The 16,967-nt window shown below is 45.6% G+C and overlaps 1 protein-coding gene across 1 annotated transcript; it reads right to left on the bottom strand.

The window, feature by feature from the left end:
* Positions 1-429: 429 nt before the first annotated feature.
* On the bottom strand, positions 430-16,329 carry LOC112076649 (zinc finger protein 219). The gene is made up of 6 exons (XM_024143369.2): positions 16,214-16,329; positions 8,997-9,115; positions 3,229-3,313; positions 2,763-2,958; positions 1,305-2,323; positions 430-757 (listed from the first exon to the last, which is right to left on the bottom strand). The coding sequence occupies exons 1-6, from the start codon at positions 16,303-16,305 to the stop codon at positions 697-699; spliced, it is 1,572 nt and encodes a 523-aa protein (XP_023999137.1). The 5' UTR covers positions 16,306-16,329; the 3' UTR covers positions 430-696.
* Positions 16,330-16,967: the final 638 nt, after the last annotated feature.

Below are 16,967 nucleotides of genomic sequence, written 5' to 3'. Positions count from 1 at the left end.
ATAGATCACCACCCTGCCCACACGGCCCATCAGCGCGCGGGTCTCGGCCTATCGTGGCACAGCTCTGGGTCACGTGGTACTCCCTCTGCAGGAAAGTCTTCCAGGCGCTTGGCGGCAGCCCCGCCCGGCTGGCCCTGCCCCTCGCCTTCCTCCAGGAGCAGTAGCTGGTGAGAATGGCAACCTCTGGCGCGCCCGTGTCTGGGTCAACGCCCTGGGGTTCTTGGCGCCGCTTGGCCCGTGCCAGGTTTGCGCAGTAGTTCGGTGCCCCGGAGCGGCGTTGCGGCGAGTGGAAGGGCCGGGAGAAGACGTAGGGGTGTGTGGGTCGACGCCCACGTTGGAGGAGGTCTGAAGGAGAAGGTCCAGGCAGGACTGCAGTGGCGGGGCAGGATGAGGGGCTGGATGCGCCCCGCTTGCCAACACACCTGCCCGGGGAGGTGGCAGAGGACCTGATGCTCGAAGGGGGAGAGGATGGCCTCCATGCCTGTGGGGGGGGTGTTGGCTGAGTGCCTGGGTCAGGGTGGGGCTTGGGGGGGGGTGCGGTTGTGGTAGTCCTGGGTGGTGAGCTGGCCACCTCACACTCTCGGTGGCGGTTGTAGAGGATGAGCAGCGCCAGGCTGGAATGGCAGAGGAGGCGCCAAGCCTCAGCCGAACTGGGGGAGCGAGTCAGAGACAAGAAGGACGAGTGTTGCTGCCGGCTCAGGTAGAGACCAGGCAGGAGAGGGAGGAGAGGAGAGGGGGCATGTGGTGTCTGTGGGAGCTAGAAAAAAGAGAGAAAGAGATAGAGGGAGAGAGAACGACACAGCGGGAGAGAGAGCGACACAGCGGGAGAGAGAGCGACACAGAGGGAGAGAGAGGCGACACGAAGGGAGAAGAGACGACACGCGGGAGAGAAGAGCGACACAGGGGAGAGAGAACGACACAGCGGGAGAGAGAGGGAGGGAGAACAGAGGGAGAGAGAGCGACACAGCGGGAGAGAGAGCGACACAGCGGGAGAGAGAGGGAGGGAGACAGAGGGAGAGAGAAAAAAAAAAATACAATGTCAAAATGTAATATTTGAATGCAATTGTTTTTCTTTTCCTGTTGAAAATCAATATCTCACGTATACACTTAAGGACCAAAAAATGTTTTGAGCAGAATCAWTTTTTTTTGACAACTGCAAAMTTCATTGAGTAGGCCATTCAAGGAGTTGGTCTGATGTCATCACACAACCCCCCAGTTGAGAACAATTCAGAACTTCATATGTAACATTTAATTTAGGCCCAACTTCTCTTTCCAATGTAGCAGAAACATATTATCCATCATACCTAGCCATCTGTGTACTCCAGTCYCCAGGACTCTCTACTGTCCCCGCTCCACTCAGCTCCTCATCCAGCTCTTCTTCCTCCGGCTTGGGGGTAGGAGGTGGAGGCATCTCTTCCTCTTTGCTACCGATGGACTCCCCCGCTTTCTGCTGCTCCTCCTTCTCTCTCTTCGGCTTGCGGCCCCTCCTGGGTGGCGTGGATGTGGGAGGACTTTTCACCGGTGCCACTGCAGGGGCGGAGCCTGGCTTGGGCGTCTGAACCGATAAGTTGGAGGCTTTTTTGGCCGTGGCCGACTGAGAATCCGAGGGTGGGGAGAGTGAGAGTGAAAAGGAGACCGCCCCCGAGGAACTTCGAGCGGCCACCGCATCCCTCTCTCTCTCCCTGGAGAAAAGAGGGGGAGGGGCGGGAGCAGAGGAAGAGGAGGGCTGGGGGGAGGCGAAGATGTGGCCGTGCGAGGAGGAGGTAGAGGAGGAAGGGTGTGTGTGCAGTGCGGATAGCTCCATGGCAGCCCTGACCTCTGGCTGGTTGGCATGGTGTTTCTCCAGGTGGCGTGCCAGAGAGCGGTAGTGGCGGCCGCAGTAGGGGCAGTGCTGCCGCCGGCTGACAGTGGCCCCGCTGGAGCTGCCGATGTTTATGTTGATGTTGTTGTTGATGTTGGTGGTGGGGGGCGCCAGCGGGGTGGCGGGCTGAGACGGGGTCTGGGCCGGGGTCGAGGTCGAGGAGGCAGCCAGCCGGGAGAAGGAGGATGAGCAGGGGCGCCCGGGTCCGGCCCTGGGGTTGGCGACACTCTTCTTCTTGGTGGGGACGGGGGTGGCTATTTTGCGCTTCTTTCGGCGGCGGAGCATGCGGCCCCTCAACTCCTCCATCTCTTCTTCTTCGTCGTCATCGTCGTCTTCCTCCTCCTCCTCTCGGTCCGAATCGCTGGGCTCAGTGTGGGTTAGCGGGGAGGAGGAGGGGGAGAGGGACCAGGAGGGGGTGAGGTAGTCGGAGAGAGACAACGGGTGGGGGCCGGGCTCTTCATCCTGTTCGGAGACAAATCCAAAAACATAACAAATGAGCAAACTTTTTAACTCCGCACAGTAACCAATAGGAAAAAATGAAGTTGAGGTCACGATCTTCTGATGACCCTCTTTATGTTATTGTCTGGGTTAAAGCTGCAGTCAAACCCTCAGAGACACAGAGCTATGGAATCCCTAGGATATTCATAAAGCAACCAACAGGCTTCAAATATGGAGCCCAACCAATCACACTGGGCAATGTTCTTTACTTGGACAGAACAAGGAAAGAACACAACAAGCAACTAGTAATGCCAGAACAACGGCAATTTTGATGTGTATGAGGTTTCTGTTGGTCAGACGACATGACCTCTGTGACAACACTCATTCACGGAGTATATTTAAGAATAGCCGAAATGGGTTTGCAACGAGGCGAGCTGGCGATGTTATCAGAGTCATTAGTCACCATGGCRTTCTCTCCCCAGTCCATCAGGCTGTAGTCCACTGTGATCTCCTCCCCTTTGGCGATGTCGCGAATCGCTATGACGACCAGCCGCACCTGACTCCCGCAGTGCACCTCTCGGATCCTACAGTTGGGCGGGGGGTGGAAGAGCACTGGCCCCCGGACCCCACTCGCCCCCTCCTCGCCCAGCTCCGACACACTGGACGGAGAAGCAAAGTAAAGTTACACACCATCCACTGGAGACACAGCCTTTTGCTCCAGCCTAGCAACCTGACCAAGGGTCTTGGTGAGGTGTGTTAGCACYGGGCTTGAACAAAAGCCTGCACACCYTTACCAAGTCTTGGTGACCACTGCAATAGGTTAGGTTGACCCGTACACTGCAGTCTCAATGCAACTACAGTCATTTAATTGATTTCTCAGACATGTCTGTCATTGGTTGTCTATTCCATGATCCTACGGTCTCTCTCACCAGAGCTGGGAGGGGTCGGCGAGGTAGTATGGGCTTCCGGTTGGAGGCAGTCTGTCCTCCGCTCCGTCTGGGTACTGTCCATCACCTGGGAGAGTTAGAAACAAGTAAGAACAGCAGAACACATTCAACACAACGGACACTTGACACATGACAGGGCTGGAGGACTGAATAGATAAACGTATAATGATCTGCAGTGAGTGGAAAACACTGCATAACACCATCTTTACTCATTCCTCTCGCTCTCTCTCACACTAAACACCAGTATCCCTCTTGCTCCACCACACACACACACACACACACACACACACACACACACTGCTCCCAACTGTTAAGAAAGTTAAGCAGCATTTAATAAGGAGCAGGAGATTTATTTAACAAAGCTTTAGGCTTCCATTAAGGCCTATATGAATTCTACCTTAGATACACATCTCATCAGTAGCAGACCCTTTTTCCTTTCTTCCTGTGCCAATGCCATTCCAAATCTGTTCCTATATAGTCCGCCACAGTCGGACGCTTCATAATACCCATAAAACCTTGTAGTCAAACACGTTAATGGTTCCAATCGTTTTCCCACCAGGTATGTGTCCAGTATAGGCTTGGCGTGACGTTTTGATAACCGTGTAAATCTCTCTCTCGGACAATTTGAGTCATCAATATATTTGCCTCAATTTACAAACAAAAAAAGTGAAATGCTAATTAGCAAACGGAGAACACCTCAGCAAGACCACAAATTCCTGCACGTCACCTCTAGCCGACACGGTCAGCTACTCTTCACCTGCTCGGTCAGAGATCTGTGCCCAATCCATGATGAATCCATGTGCTGTATTGACTAAATGGACTGTATTGACAGTCAATTTAGTATTGACTGAATTGACTAAAGTGTTGAATTTCTTCTGTCCCATTTCTCGGTCTTAAACTAGCCACTGACAAAACTTTAGCTAGCTAATTACACATATTTTGGATTACTTAGCCTTGATAATTGTTTGTACGGGTATGTCGACTTGTGTCTATTTCACACATATGGCTTTTTCCAAGGATGACCGCCATCAGTCTGGCCACGCGGAGGAGACCGCCATCAGTCTGGCCACGCGGAGGAGACCGCCATCAGTCTGGCCACGCGGAGGAGACCGCCATCAGTCTGGCCATGTGAAGGAGACCGCTATCAGTCTGGCCACGTGGAGGAGACCACTCATCAGTCTGGCCACGTGGAGGCAAGAACGCCATCAGTCTGGCCATGTGGAGGAGACCGCTATCAGTCTGGCCATGTGGAGGAGACCGCTATCAGTCTGGCCATGTGGAGGAGACCACTATCAGTCTGGCCACGTGGAGGAAACCACCATCAGTCTGGCCACGTGGAGAAGTGCAGCTATAGTGAGGGGCAACTTAACGGTTTGGTCAGGGCCAGCATGACGGATAAGGTTTATCCTGTGTCGGTGACTGTAGCTATTAAGTTAAGTTTGTGCATCTTAGCAATACACTGTGTTCTATCCAGCTGTCAGCATTCTACAAGGAAAGAGCCACTTAATCATTAACCAGATTAACCCGGATACCAGACTTAGATAAGTGATAACTCAGTTCTAGAATGTTGTCATTGATAAGAATGAATCTAAAAACACAGACATTCAGAATGTACTTAGTTTAGACATTGTCTGTATTGTAGTTTCATGACCAGACACACATCTTTAATAGGCACATTATTGAGGCACATATATTATTATTATTATTATTAATTCAGAATGGTACATGCATTCCCTGTCTGGATTTATAGAATCCTTCACACTATATGATTGATATTGTCAAGTGATAAAATCCCAAGTTATCAATTAAAAAAATGTCATCAAATCAAACTTTATTTATATTGCACATTTTTACAACAAAGGCATTTCAAGGTGCATTTAAACCTCCTTCCTGTTGGCAGGTCTCTGTAGGTGACCAGGGGATTCTCTCTACACAATGTAACACTTAACCTCCTTCCTGTTGGCAGGTTTCTACAGGTGACCACTTCCTGTTGGCAGGTTGCTCTAGGGTGACCACTTCCTGTTGGCAGGTTTCTCTAAGTGACTACTTCCTGTTGGCAGGTTTCTCTAGGTGACTACTTCCTGTTGGCTGGTTTCTCTAGGTGACCACTTCCTGTTGGCAGGTTTCTCTAGGTGACCACTTCCTGTTGGCAGGTTTCTCTAGGTGACCACTTCCTGTTGGCAGGTTTCTCTAGGTGACCACTTCCTGTTGACAGGTTTCTCTAGGTGACCACTTTCTGTTGGCAGGTTTCTCTAGGTGACCAGGGGATTCTCTCTACAACATGTGAATGCCTCCGTGGAGCTCATCAGTGTAGACTGCAGCCTATTTTGGCGGTTCACATAAATCGGCCGTACGGGTGTGGAATGCGAGTCGAGGAAGCCAGCCGTGCCCAACCAGGTGCAGTCAGTTGGAGGACCTGTACCCAACTGAAGACTACAACCCTCTGTCCCGAGAGCCCCCAGAGGAGGATCTTCAGTGTCTAAGGAACCATCATCCTGAGCAGGTTCAGTGGAATGGCATGTCTCCTTAAACCTGAGCCAGAACAACCGCTACCCTCCCTGTCATCCCTGTCTGAACCGGACATTGTTAAACAAGGGCATGCTGGCATCCTGGCTGGCATGGCGCGGTCGTTGGAGCAGCAGGAGGCGATTCGGCAGTGCACCAACCCCAACTGGCAACACATTGAGGAGAGGGAGGTTGACAGACAGCAATGATGGAGCAGTGGTTAAGGCCAAGCTCGTTACTCCAACGCTGTTAAAAGGGGTCCTCAGATCAGTCGTTGGACGGGGTGTTGTCTGTAAAATGGGGCAGAGATAAAGAGGAGGGAATCAAGGTATTCAAAATGGGGGTGTGAAGGAGTTAGGGCTTTGAGTCACATGGTCCTGGATCCTGGGTGCCTCATTGGACGGTCTGGAAGTCAAGTGTCCCTATGGTGCCAGGGACTTTATCATTGAAGCGGCAGTGAAGTCAAAGGATTTTTAAAAATATAATCAAGGATGGAGGTTCTTACCGCCTCCGTGAAGACCATCCTTACTGGCACCAGGTCCCAAAGTCAGCTCCACATTACTGGAAGGGACACCTGCTTCTTCATTGTGTGGACCACCAAAGCCTCCATCCCCATCCAGCGTGACGACCTCTGACAGACTCATATCGCTCCTCCTGTCAGTACCCGTTTTCAGGGAAGCCACTGCTCCAAAAATATTCCACATAGTGTACACACACACACACACACTAGGCTGCCAAAATAGGTTATATAGCAGCTAACTAAAGTAATGTATTTAACATAAGTTCAATCACAAAGGCACAGTCTCATTCAGTAGTACAACAGTTCACGTTGCATTTTATCATGGACACAGCGGGAATTTATATCTGTGATGTTTAAATTACGTAATACCCCCAGAGTGAGAGAGAGAGAGTGAGTACATCACTTCCAGCAGATGTGAGAGAGAGCGAGTACATCACTTCCAGCAGATGTGAGAGAGAGCGAGTACATCACTTCCAGCAGATGTGAGAGAGAGCGAGTACATCACTACCAGTAGATATGAGAGAGAGAGAGCGAGTACATCACTTCCAGCAGATGTGAGAGAGTGCGAGTACATCACTTCCAGCAGATGAGAGAGAGCGAGTACATCACTTCCAGTAGATATGAGAGAGAGCACATCACTTCCAGCAGATGAGAGAGAGCGGTGAGAGAGAGCGAGTACATCACTTCCAGTAGATGTGAGAGAGAGAGCGAGTACATCACTTCCAGCAGATGTGAGAGAGAGCGAGTACATCACAACCAGCAGATGAGAGACCCACCATTGTGACCGGTGTGCTCTCGTTGGTTGGCCCTCGCTTCATACTCGTCGCCAAACCCACTGGCTACAGGTTATCTACAAGTCTCTGCTAGGTAAAGCCCCGCCTTATCTCAGCTCACTGGTCACCATAGCAGCACCCACCCGTAGCACGTGCTCCAGCAGGTATATCTCACTGGTCACCCCCAAAGCCAATTCCTCCTTTGGTCATCTTTCCTTCCAGTTCTCTGCTGCCAATGACTGGAAAGAACTGCAAAAATCTCTGAAGCTGGAGACTCATATCTCCCTCACTAGCTTTAAGCACCAGCTGTCAGAGCAGCTCACAGATCACTGCACCTGTACACAGCCCATCTGTAAACAGCCCATCTATCTACCTACCTCATCCCCATACTGTATTTATTTTGCTCCTTTGCACCCCAGTATCTCTACTTGTACATTCATCTTCTGCACATTCTACCATTCCAGTTTTTAATTGCTATATTGTAATTACTTCGCCACCATGGCCTATTTATTGCCTTAACTCCCTTATCTTACCTCATTTGCACTCACTGTATATAGACTTATTTTCTTTTGTTCTACTGTATTATTGACTATGTTTTGTTTATTCCATGTTTAACTCTGTGTTGTTGTATGTGTCGAATTGCTTTGCTTTATCTTGGCCAGGTCGCAGTTGTAAATGAGAACTTGTTCTCAACTAGMCTACCTGGTTAAATAAAAAAAATAAACCATTCTGATATGACATATCTGCCGCCTACGTAAGATCAACGGCAAAGTGGATAAAACGAGAATAAATCACCTCTTACTTTAGCAGCCTTGAAAAAAGGCGTCAGGAAAGGAATACTATTAATTATTTGTACGTTAAATGGGATTGAAAAAAAACAGAACCGAAGTTGATTGCTACAGACATTTTTTCATCCTACTTCCCCAATAACGGCAATTACTTTTTTGAAAAAAAAAAAAGGAAAAAAAAGGCATATTCCTACAATAGACAAGAATTGAATGAGTTTTGCGAGGCAGAGCTTAAAATAGAGGAATTGGCTATAGCTGTAAAGAAACCAGCCTTAAATAAATTGCCTGGCTGTAACGGCCTAACATCCAATTTTCTTTTGGAATGATCTAAGATCTACCTTCATTGCCTACTTTTGAAACAAGATATAACTATTTTACTACCTATACCCGGGAAATTGGTAGTATTTGTTAATTTTCTTGAAACCTGTGTGCTTAGTTATGTACTTTGCATGTTGAATGTATAATCCAAATGTCATGTTTGTACAACTTAAGAAAGTTTAATAAAAAAAWWAAAAAATACAATTAAAACATTTACAAAACAAGATGACATCTGACCTCTGATATTCTCTTTGTAGGATGCATTCTGTACTCAGTCATTAATTTCAAGAGAGAAGGTAGTGATCGCACAGGGAGAAGATCAGCCTATTTTACAGCTCAATGGTGATACACTGTCTGTGCACCCCCCCCCCCAAAAAAAAAGTTACACAATTCATGTGGATGACCTAATGCAATCAAAATGCAAAATAATAATTAAAAAAAATAAAATTAAAATAAAATCGCTGAAAAGTGACGGGTTTGTATCCCTGATACAACGCATCAACTTTGCCTGCGCTGCCCCAATGTACAAAGGTAACAGTAGAATACTTATTGGGGTCTGCRCCGAGGGTGTGTGAATGAATGTGCAGTGGCCATTATTGGACCGGCGCATATAACAAACTAGCTGCTGTTGCAATTCTTCTTTATTTTTTTTTACTGAAATGTAATGTTATAAARCAGGCACCAGCGGGTTCTTTAGATCGGCAGGGCCAGTACTACATATGCAACGGTTCTACAGTTTTCTAAAATGTTAGTCTCATAACGTTTTGGTACCATTATCGTAGTACCGGTAATACCATGCAACACGTGTGCGCGTGTGTGTGTGTGTGTGTGTGTGTGTGTGTTTACCTGGACTGTAGCTGTGTTCAGACATACTCTCCTCTTCCTCCTCCTCTTCATCCTCTGTCACGTAGGCCCGGTCACACACCTTCACAGGGGTACCCTTCCTTTTCCTGACACACACCCTCCTACAAAACACACCAGGGGTTCCTTCAGATTTAGAACATTTCAGATTTTAAAAAAATACATGTTTTACTGAATAGAGCCGACAGATTTATTTTGCACATGACAAGAACGACATTTCTAGATAAATTGCATTTACATCTGCCACATTGTGAATAGGCCATTTTTCACCATCAAAACAACCCCAAGTAAGCCTACAGCTAGAGCTGTGACGGTAATTGGACAACTGTGACATTGACGGTTTTGGATGTTGACCATCATGAAAATAAAAAAAGCTGTCAGCCATCTTTTTTTCATAAAATGTTTCATCAACTTTATTTTAACGTATATCCACTTTACCCATAGCAGGAGTGTTAACTATTGATTTGTATGGTATTGTTTTGCTAACTTAGTCCGTCTATTAAAATTGTATTCGTCACCTCCTCTTTCTAACCATCTTTTAAAATGAGGCGCAATCAGCAAATCCGCTCCATCACGGATAGGAGAGAATCTTTGAAGGTCAAATCAGTCAATTCAAAAATGGGAGGAGTGAAAAGCGGGGACTGAGGTCAATTATAGATCCTATAGCCTACAGGCTGGGGGTGGGTGGGTAGCCTCTGCTCTTCACCTCTGGCCCTTTTCATTGTTACAGTAGGTCGGAGGAGGTCCCGTGTGGCTCAGTTGGTAGAGCATGGCGCTTGCAACGCCAGGGTTGTGGGTTCATTCCCCACTGGGGGACCAGGATGAATATGTATGAACTTTCCAATTTGTAAGTCGCTCTGGATAAGAGCGTCTGCTAAATGACTTAATTGTAAATGTAAATGAGTGAGGTGAAAAAGATGTCTCTCCTCGAGAAAAAAAAAAAAAGTGTCATTATTTTTATGCACTAAAGTGTAAATATGACTCCTTACATGAGTCTGACAGTGCACTCTCTCGAAAGACTGGACACTGAAATTCCGAAGTTTTTTAAAAACAATCCCACACAGCTGGCACTCTGACCGAAGCCCTGCGTTGGGGATTGCTTAGACTGGCCCCTTGACGAAAACAAAGTGTACTGTATCACCACAGACAACGGGGAAAACATTGTGGCTGCAGTGAGGCAACTGAACTGGCCTTGGCTGAACAGCGAGAGCACACACACAGGCCAGGGTCTATGGACCTAGTGAATGCCCAGACGGAGCTGAATCTCCCAAATCACAGCCTCATTCTGGTGAGAAATAAAAGTTTGATCAGCTAATAATAACAATAATAATATTTTATTTATAACCTATTCGATGTTAAAAGAATAAGCTATAATAAATGTTGTTTATTCAGATGCAAATAAATAAACAAAAATCGGCTAATTTCCTTTAAATCGTTCAATGTGGCATTACCATAGATCCACTGTATTTTCACAATGAAATTTGCCTGTTTATTTTGTTTTATTGTCGTTAAACTACTGATAATTAAATWATAATAATCATATAGAACATATTCCGGGAATCCTACGTTACATTTGGGGTGGCAGGTAGCCTAGTGGTTAGAGTGTTGGACTAGTAACCGGAAGGTTGCAAGATTGAATCCCAGAGCTGACAAGGTAAAAATCTGTCGTTCTACCACTGAACAAGGCAGTTAACCCACTGTTYCTAGGCCGTCATTGAAAATAAGAATTTGTTTTTAACTGACTTGCCTAGTTAAATAAAGGGAAAATGAAAAACATGTGTACAGTGCATTCGGAAAGTATTCAGACCCATTTTCTTTTTCCACATTTTGTTACATTACAGCCTTGTTTTAAAATGGATTAAATAGATGGATTAAATAGATTTTCTCACAAATCTACACACAATACTACACACAAATCTACACCCATAATGACAAAGCAAAAAAAGTTAAGAAATGTTTGCAAATGTATTAAGAAATGTTTGCAAATGTATTAAAAATAAGAACAGAAATCCCTTTGCTGTGTGTAAATTACTGAGGATTATTCTATTTAAAAAAAAAAAATCTATTTTAGAATAAGGATGTAGGCTTAACAAAATGTGGAAAAAGACAAGGATGGTCTGAATACTTTCCGAAGACACACACACACTATTTTCACGCAATCTACACAGGTTTTATTTTCTTTGCAAATGCATACAATAAAAAGAAAACAGAACTATTACATTTAAGTAAGTATTCAGACCTTTTACTCAGTACTTTGTTGAAGCACCTTTGGCAGCGACTACAGTCTCCAGTGTTCTTGGGTATAACGCTACAAGCTTGGCACACCTGTATTTGGGGAGTTTCTCCCATTCTTCTCTGCAGATCCTCTCAAGCTCTGTCAGGTTGGATGGGGAGCGTTGCTGCACAGCTATTTTCAGGTCTTTCCAGAAATGTTAGATCGAGTTCAAGTACGGGCTCTGGCTGGGCCACTCAAGGACATTCAGAGACTTGTCCCAAAGCCACTGCTGCGTTGTCTTGGCTGTGCTTAGGGTCGTGAACCTTCGCCCCAGTCTGAGGTCCCGAGCGCTCTGTAGCAGGTTTTAATCAAGGATCTCTCTGTTCATCTTTCCCTCGATCCTGACTAGTCTCCCAGTCCATTCCGGTGAAAAACATCCCCACTGCATGATGCTTCCACCACCATGATTCACCGTAGGGATGGTGCCAGGTTTCCTCCAGACGTGACACTTGGCATTCAGGCAAGAGTTCATTCTTGGTTTCATCAGACCAGAGAATCTTGTTTCTCATGGTCTGAGTCTTTGGATGCCTTTTGGCAAACTCCAAGCAGTCTGTCATGTGCCTTTTGCTGATGAGTGGCTTCCGTCTGGCCCCTCGACCATAAAAAGGCCTGATTGGGGGAGTGCTGCAGAGATGGTTGTCCTTCTGGAAGGTTCTCCCATCTCCATAGAGGAACTCTGGAGCTCTGTCAGAGTGATCATCAGATTTTTGGTCACCTCCCTGACCAAGGGCCTTCTCCCCCGATTGCTCAGTTTGGCCGGGTGGCCAGCTCTACGGTTTCAAACGTCTTCCATTTAAGAATGATGGAAGCTCACTTTTGTTTTTGGGGACCTTCAATGCTGCAGACATTTTTTGATACCATTCCTCAGATCTGTGCCTCGACACAATCCTGTCTCGGAGCTCTATGTACAATTCCATCGACCTCATGGCTTGGTTTTTGCTGTGACTTGCACTGTCAACTGTGGGACCTATTATAGACAGTTGTGTGCCTTTCCAAATCATGTGCAACCAATTGAATTTATCACAGGTGGACTCCTGCTCACAGCTCAATTTTGAGTCTCATAGCAAAGAGTCGGAATACATACAGTGGGGAGAACAAGTATTTGATACACCGCCGATTTTGCAGGTTTTCCTACTTACAAAGCATGTAGAGGTCTGTAATTTTTATCATAGGTACACTTCAACTGTGAGAGACGGAATCTAAAATAAAAATCCAGAAAATCACATTGTATGATTTTTAAGTAATTAATTTGCATTTTATTGCATGACATAAGTATTTGATACATCAGAAAAGCAGAACTTAATATTTGGTACAGAAACCTTTGTTTGCAATTACAGAGATCATACGTTTCCTGTAGTTTTTGACCAGGTTTGCACACACTGCAGTAGGGATTTTGGCCCAGTCCTCCATACAGACCTTCTCCAGATCCTTCAGGTTTCGGCGCTGTCACTGGGCAATACGGACTTTCAGCTCCCTCCAAAGATTTTCTATTGGGTTCAGGTCTGGAGACTGGCTAGGCYACTCCAGGACCTTGAGATGCTTCTTACGGAGCCACTCCTTAGTTACCCTGGCTGTGTGTTTCGGGTCGTTGTCATGCTGGAAGACCCAGCCACGACCCATGTTCAATGCTCTTACTGAGGGAAGGAGGTTGTTGGCCAAGATCTCGCGATACATGGCCCCATCCATCATCCCCTCAATACGGTGCAGTCGTCCTGTCCCTTTTGCAGAAAAGCATCCCCAAAGAATGATGTTTCCACCTCCATGCTTCACGGTTCGGATGGTGTTCTTGGGGTTGYACTCATCCTTCTTCTTCCTCCAAACACGGCGMGTGGAGTTTAGACCAAAAATCTCTATTTTTGTCTCATCAGACCACATGACCTTCTCCCATTCCTCCTCTGGATCATCCAGATGGTCATTGGCAAACTTCAGAYGGGCCTGGACATGCGCTGGCTTGAGCAGGGGGACCTTGCGTGCGCTGCAGGATTTTAATCCATGATGGCGAGAGTGTTACTAATGGTTTTCTTTGAGACTGTGGTCCCAGCTCTCTTCAGGTCATTGACCAGGTCCTGCCGTATAGTGCTGGGCTGATCCCTCACCTTCCTCATGATCATTGATGCCCTACGAGGTGAGATCTTGCATGGAGCCCCAGACCGATGGTGATTGACCGTCATCTTGAACTTCTTCCATTTTCTAATAATTGCGCCAAMACTTGTTGCCTTCTCACCAAGCTGCTTGCCTATTGTCATGTAGCCCATCCCAGCCTTGTGCAGGTCTACAATTTTACCCCTGATGTCCTTACACAGCTCTCTGGTCTTGGCCATTGTGGAGAGGTTGGAGTCTGTTTGATTGAGTGTGTGGACAGGTGTCTTTTATACAGGTAACGAGTTCAAACAGGTGCAGTTAATACAGGTAATGAGTGGAGAACAGGAGGGCTTCTTAAAGAAAAACTAACAGGTCTGTGAGAGCCGGAATTCTTACTGGTTGGTAGGTGATCAAATACTTATGTCATGCAATAAAATGCAAATTAATTACTTAAAAATCATACAATGTGATTTTCTGGATTTTCGTTTTAGATTCCGWCTCTCACAGTTGAAGTGTACCTATGATAATAATTACAGACCTCTACATGCTTTGTAAGTAGGAAAACATGCAAAATTGGCAGTGTATCAAATACTTGTTCTCCCCACTGTATGTAAATAAGGTATGTGTTTTTATTTTTAATACATTTGCTAAAATTTCAAAACATGTGTTTTTCGCTTTGTCATTATGGGGTATTGTGTGTAGATTGCTGAGGAATTGTTATTGTTTAAATCCATTTCAGAATATGGCTGTAACCTAACAAATGTTTGTAAGTCAAGGGGTCTGAATACTTCCTGAAGGCACTGTAGATGGGGCTGTAATGGAGCAGGTCGAGAGATTCAAGTTCCTCGGTGTCCACATCACTAAGGACCTATCATGGTCCAAACACACCAACACAGCCGTGAAAAGGGCACGACAAAGTCTCTTCCCCCTCAGGAGGYTGAAAAGATTTGGCATGGGCCCTCAGATCCTCAAAATGTTATACAGCTGCACCATTGAGAGCATCTTGACTGTCTACAATACCGCTTGGTATGACAAATGCGTGACGTCCAACCACAAGGCGCTACAGAGGGTAGACCGGCCGAGCTCCCTGCCATCCAGGGCCTCTATACCAGGCGGTGTCAGAGGAAGGCCCTAAAAATTGTCAAAGACCCCAGCCACCCAAGTCATAGACTGTTCTCTCTGTTACCGCACAGCAAGCAGTACCAGAGAACCAAGTCTTGACCCAAAAGGTTCCTGAACAGGTTCTACCCCAAAGCCATAATACTGCTGAACAGGTTCTACCCCAAAGCCATAATACTGCTGAACAGGTTCTACCCCAAAGCCATAATACTGCTGAACAGGTTCTACCCCAAAGCCATAATACTGCTGAACAGGTAATCAAATAGCTACCTGGACAATTTGCATTGACCCCCTTTTTCTTTTGCATTGGCTCTATGCACACTCACTGGACTCAATCCACACATACTACCCCGACACACACACACACACACACACACACACACACACACACACACACACACACAGACACAGAGAGAACTGGTACTCCTTGTAAATAGTCTTGTTATTGTCATTGTATTGTGTTACTAAGTCCTTTTTCTCTCTCAATTTGCTTACTTCTTAAATCTGCATTGTTGGGAAAGGGCTCAAAACTAGGCATTTCACATTAAAGTCTACACCTGTTGTATTTCCAGGCTGTATCACAACCGACCATGATTGGGAGTCCCATAGGGCGGCACACAATTGGCCGTGTCGTCCGGGTTAGGCCGTCACTGTAAATAAGAAACTTATTCTTAACTGACTTGCCCAGTTAAATAACGGTTAAATAAAAACATTTAAAAAATCTAGCGCATGTGAAAAATATCATCTGATTATTTGTTTTCAAGTGCAACTTTAATAATGATGCTTTTTTGGAAACAACTTGGCGATTTAATAATGATTCTAATGAACTTAGCCTTAAGATGCTCTTGGGGAAACTGGGCCATTATATTTATTGAATACAATTGTAAAAGCAAATTGAATCAAATCCATAAAGTATCAGACAATCAAATAATATATTGGAAACAAATTGTACTCGTGAAAAATAGTTCGTGAAATATTATACTTTTCAATAATTGTAGCTATTTGACAAGCCCCAATAACCAGGCATATATAAAATGCCCCACACACACACACACACGAGATACAGTACGCCTTTGCATCCCTCATTCGTTCCCTTATACAGTAGAGCACAAGTCAGTCAGATCTACACGGTGAAAGTGATGCCTAATGTAACTGACGGATTTCCCCAACAACATCAGTTTGAATGAAGATGGTAGTAGCACATAGCTAACKACAGTACCAGAATATCTAGCAAACATGTGGTTTTAATGATTAAATGCCTAAATAACGAGCCATGTCGCTTTCGAGTTAGCTAGCTATCAAAATCAAGCAAGGCTAGCCTAAATGCAATTTAATCTGTTTAGCTAGCTAGCTATGACTACCGTGTGCAGATGTAACTGGCCAGCTAGCTAACTAACAGATGGCTAGTTGTTAGCTAGCTGGCTAATTAAATAACAGACAGGACATTACATCTGGCTAGCTCCCAAACGAAAGCTCAAAAACATACGGATAATCAACAGTGAGAAGTGTGTGACAGGCTGTAAAAAAACAAACAACGAAACTAGGTAGCTATTGATCCTGAAGCGAAAAAGCACTTTCGCCGTTAAATTTTTCTCAGAATCATCACAGGGATGGATGCCTCTAACTAAACAAACACACCCGCTCAGGCAGGGCTTGCATTCGACTTCACTTTTAAACAAGTAGCTAGGAAGTGATCAGATATTCCCCAATAAGTTATTTATCTCACCCCCGGGGCGGCGGCGGCTTGCTCCCATCCCCGTCGCTGTCGAGGGTCGGTGGCTCCCGGTACTCAAAAGGCGACCGTACGTTCTCCGCCATTAGTACAGCTCCCCTACCTCGCGCTCCGGTAGATTGCGCAACGCGCATGTGCGAGTATGCAGAGATTTATATGGTAAAATGGGGGTGGAATAGCAGGACAAGGAGGCAAGAAAGCAATAGATCTGTCTCTTCCTTTTCATTATTATTGCGTTGGAATTAGAATAAAGTAGTCTATAACATGTTTTTATTACATTTATAAATGCACTGAATACTATTCATGAAAAACTACAACAAAACACTCTAGATACACTTCAGTTTAATATTCAGTGCAAATCCAAATAATTTACAGATAATGTTTGACAAAGTAGAAAAGCTCACAATAACAAAAAAATATAATCGAGGTTATTTCCATTATCATAATATTCAGTCAGTGTTTGGAAGCTGTGTCGGACTGTGAAGGAGGGTGAAGAGGGTGTGACAGTTTTGGCTACACATACATTCGGTTTGCTACTGAGCAATATTAGCTAAAAGTCAACAAGTTAAAAACAATTTAGCAGCATTTTCAAGTATGTAGAATATACAATTAGCCTGCTGTAAGTGAATAGCCACATCGACAGTACAATAACATGCAGCGACGTGATCCATCACAGTTTATTTTCTAAACTTGCCTGACCAAAAAAAGATGAGCACAACATTGGTATGTCAGTTACATGATCATATCC

The sequence above is a fragment of the Salvelinus sp. IW2-2015 genome, unplaced genomic scaffold (genome assembly GCF_002910315.2).
Source record: "Salvelinus sp. IW2-2015 unplaced genomic scaffold, ASM291031v2 Un_scaffold3903, whole genome shotgun sequence".
Classification (NCBI taxonomy): domain Eukaryota; kingdom Metazoa; phylum Chordata; class Actinopteri; order Salmoniformes; family Salmonidae; genus Salvelinus; species Salvelinus sp. IW2-2015.
Note: the sequence above shows the minus strand (reverse complement) of the source record. Positions and strands in the feature narration are given on the sequence as shown.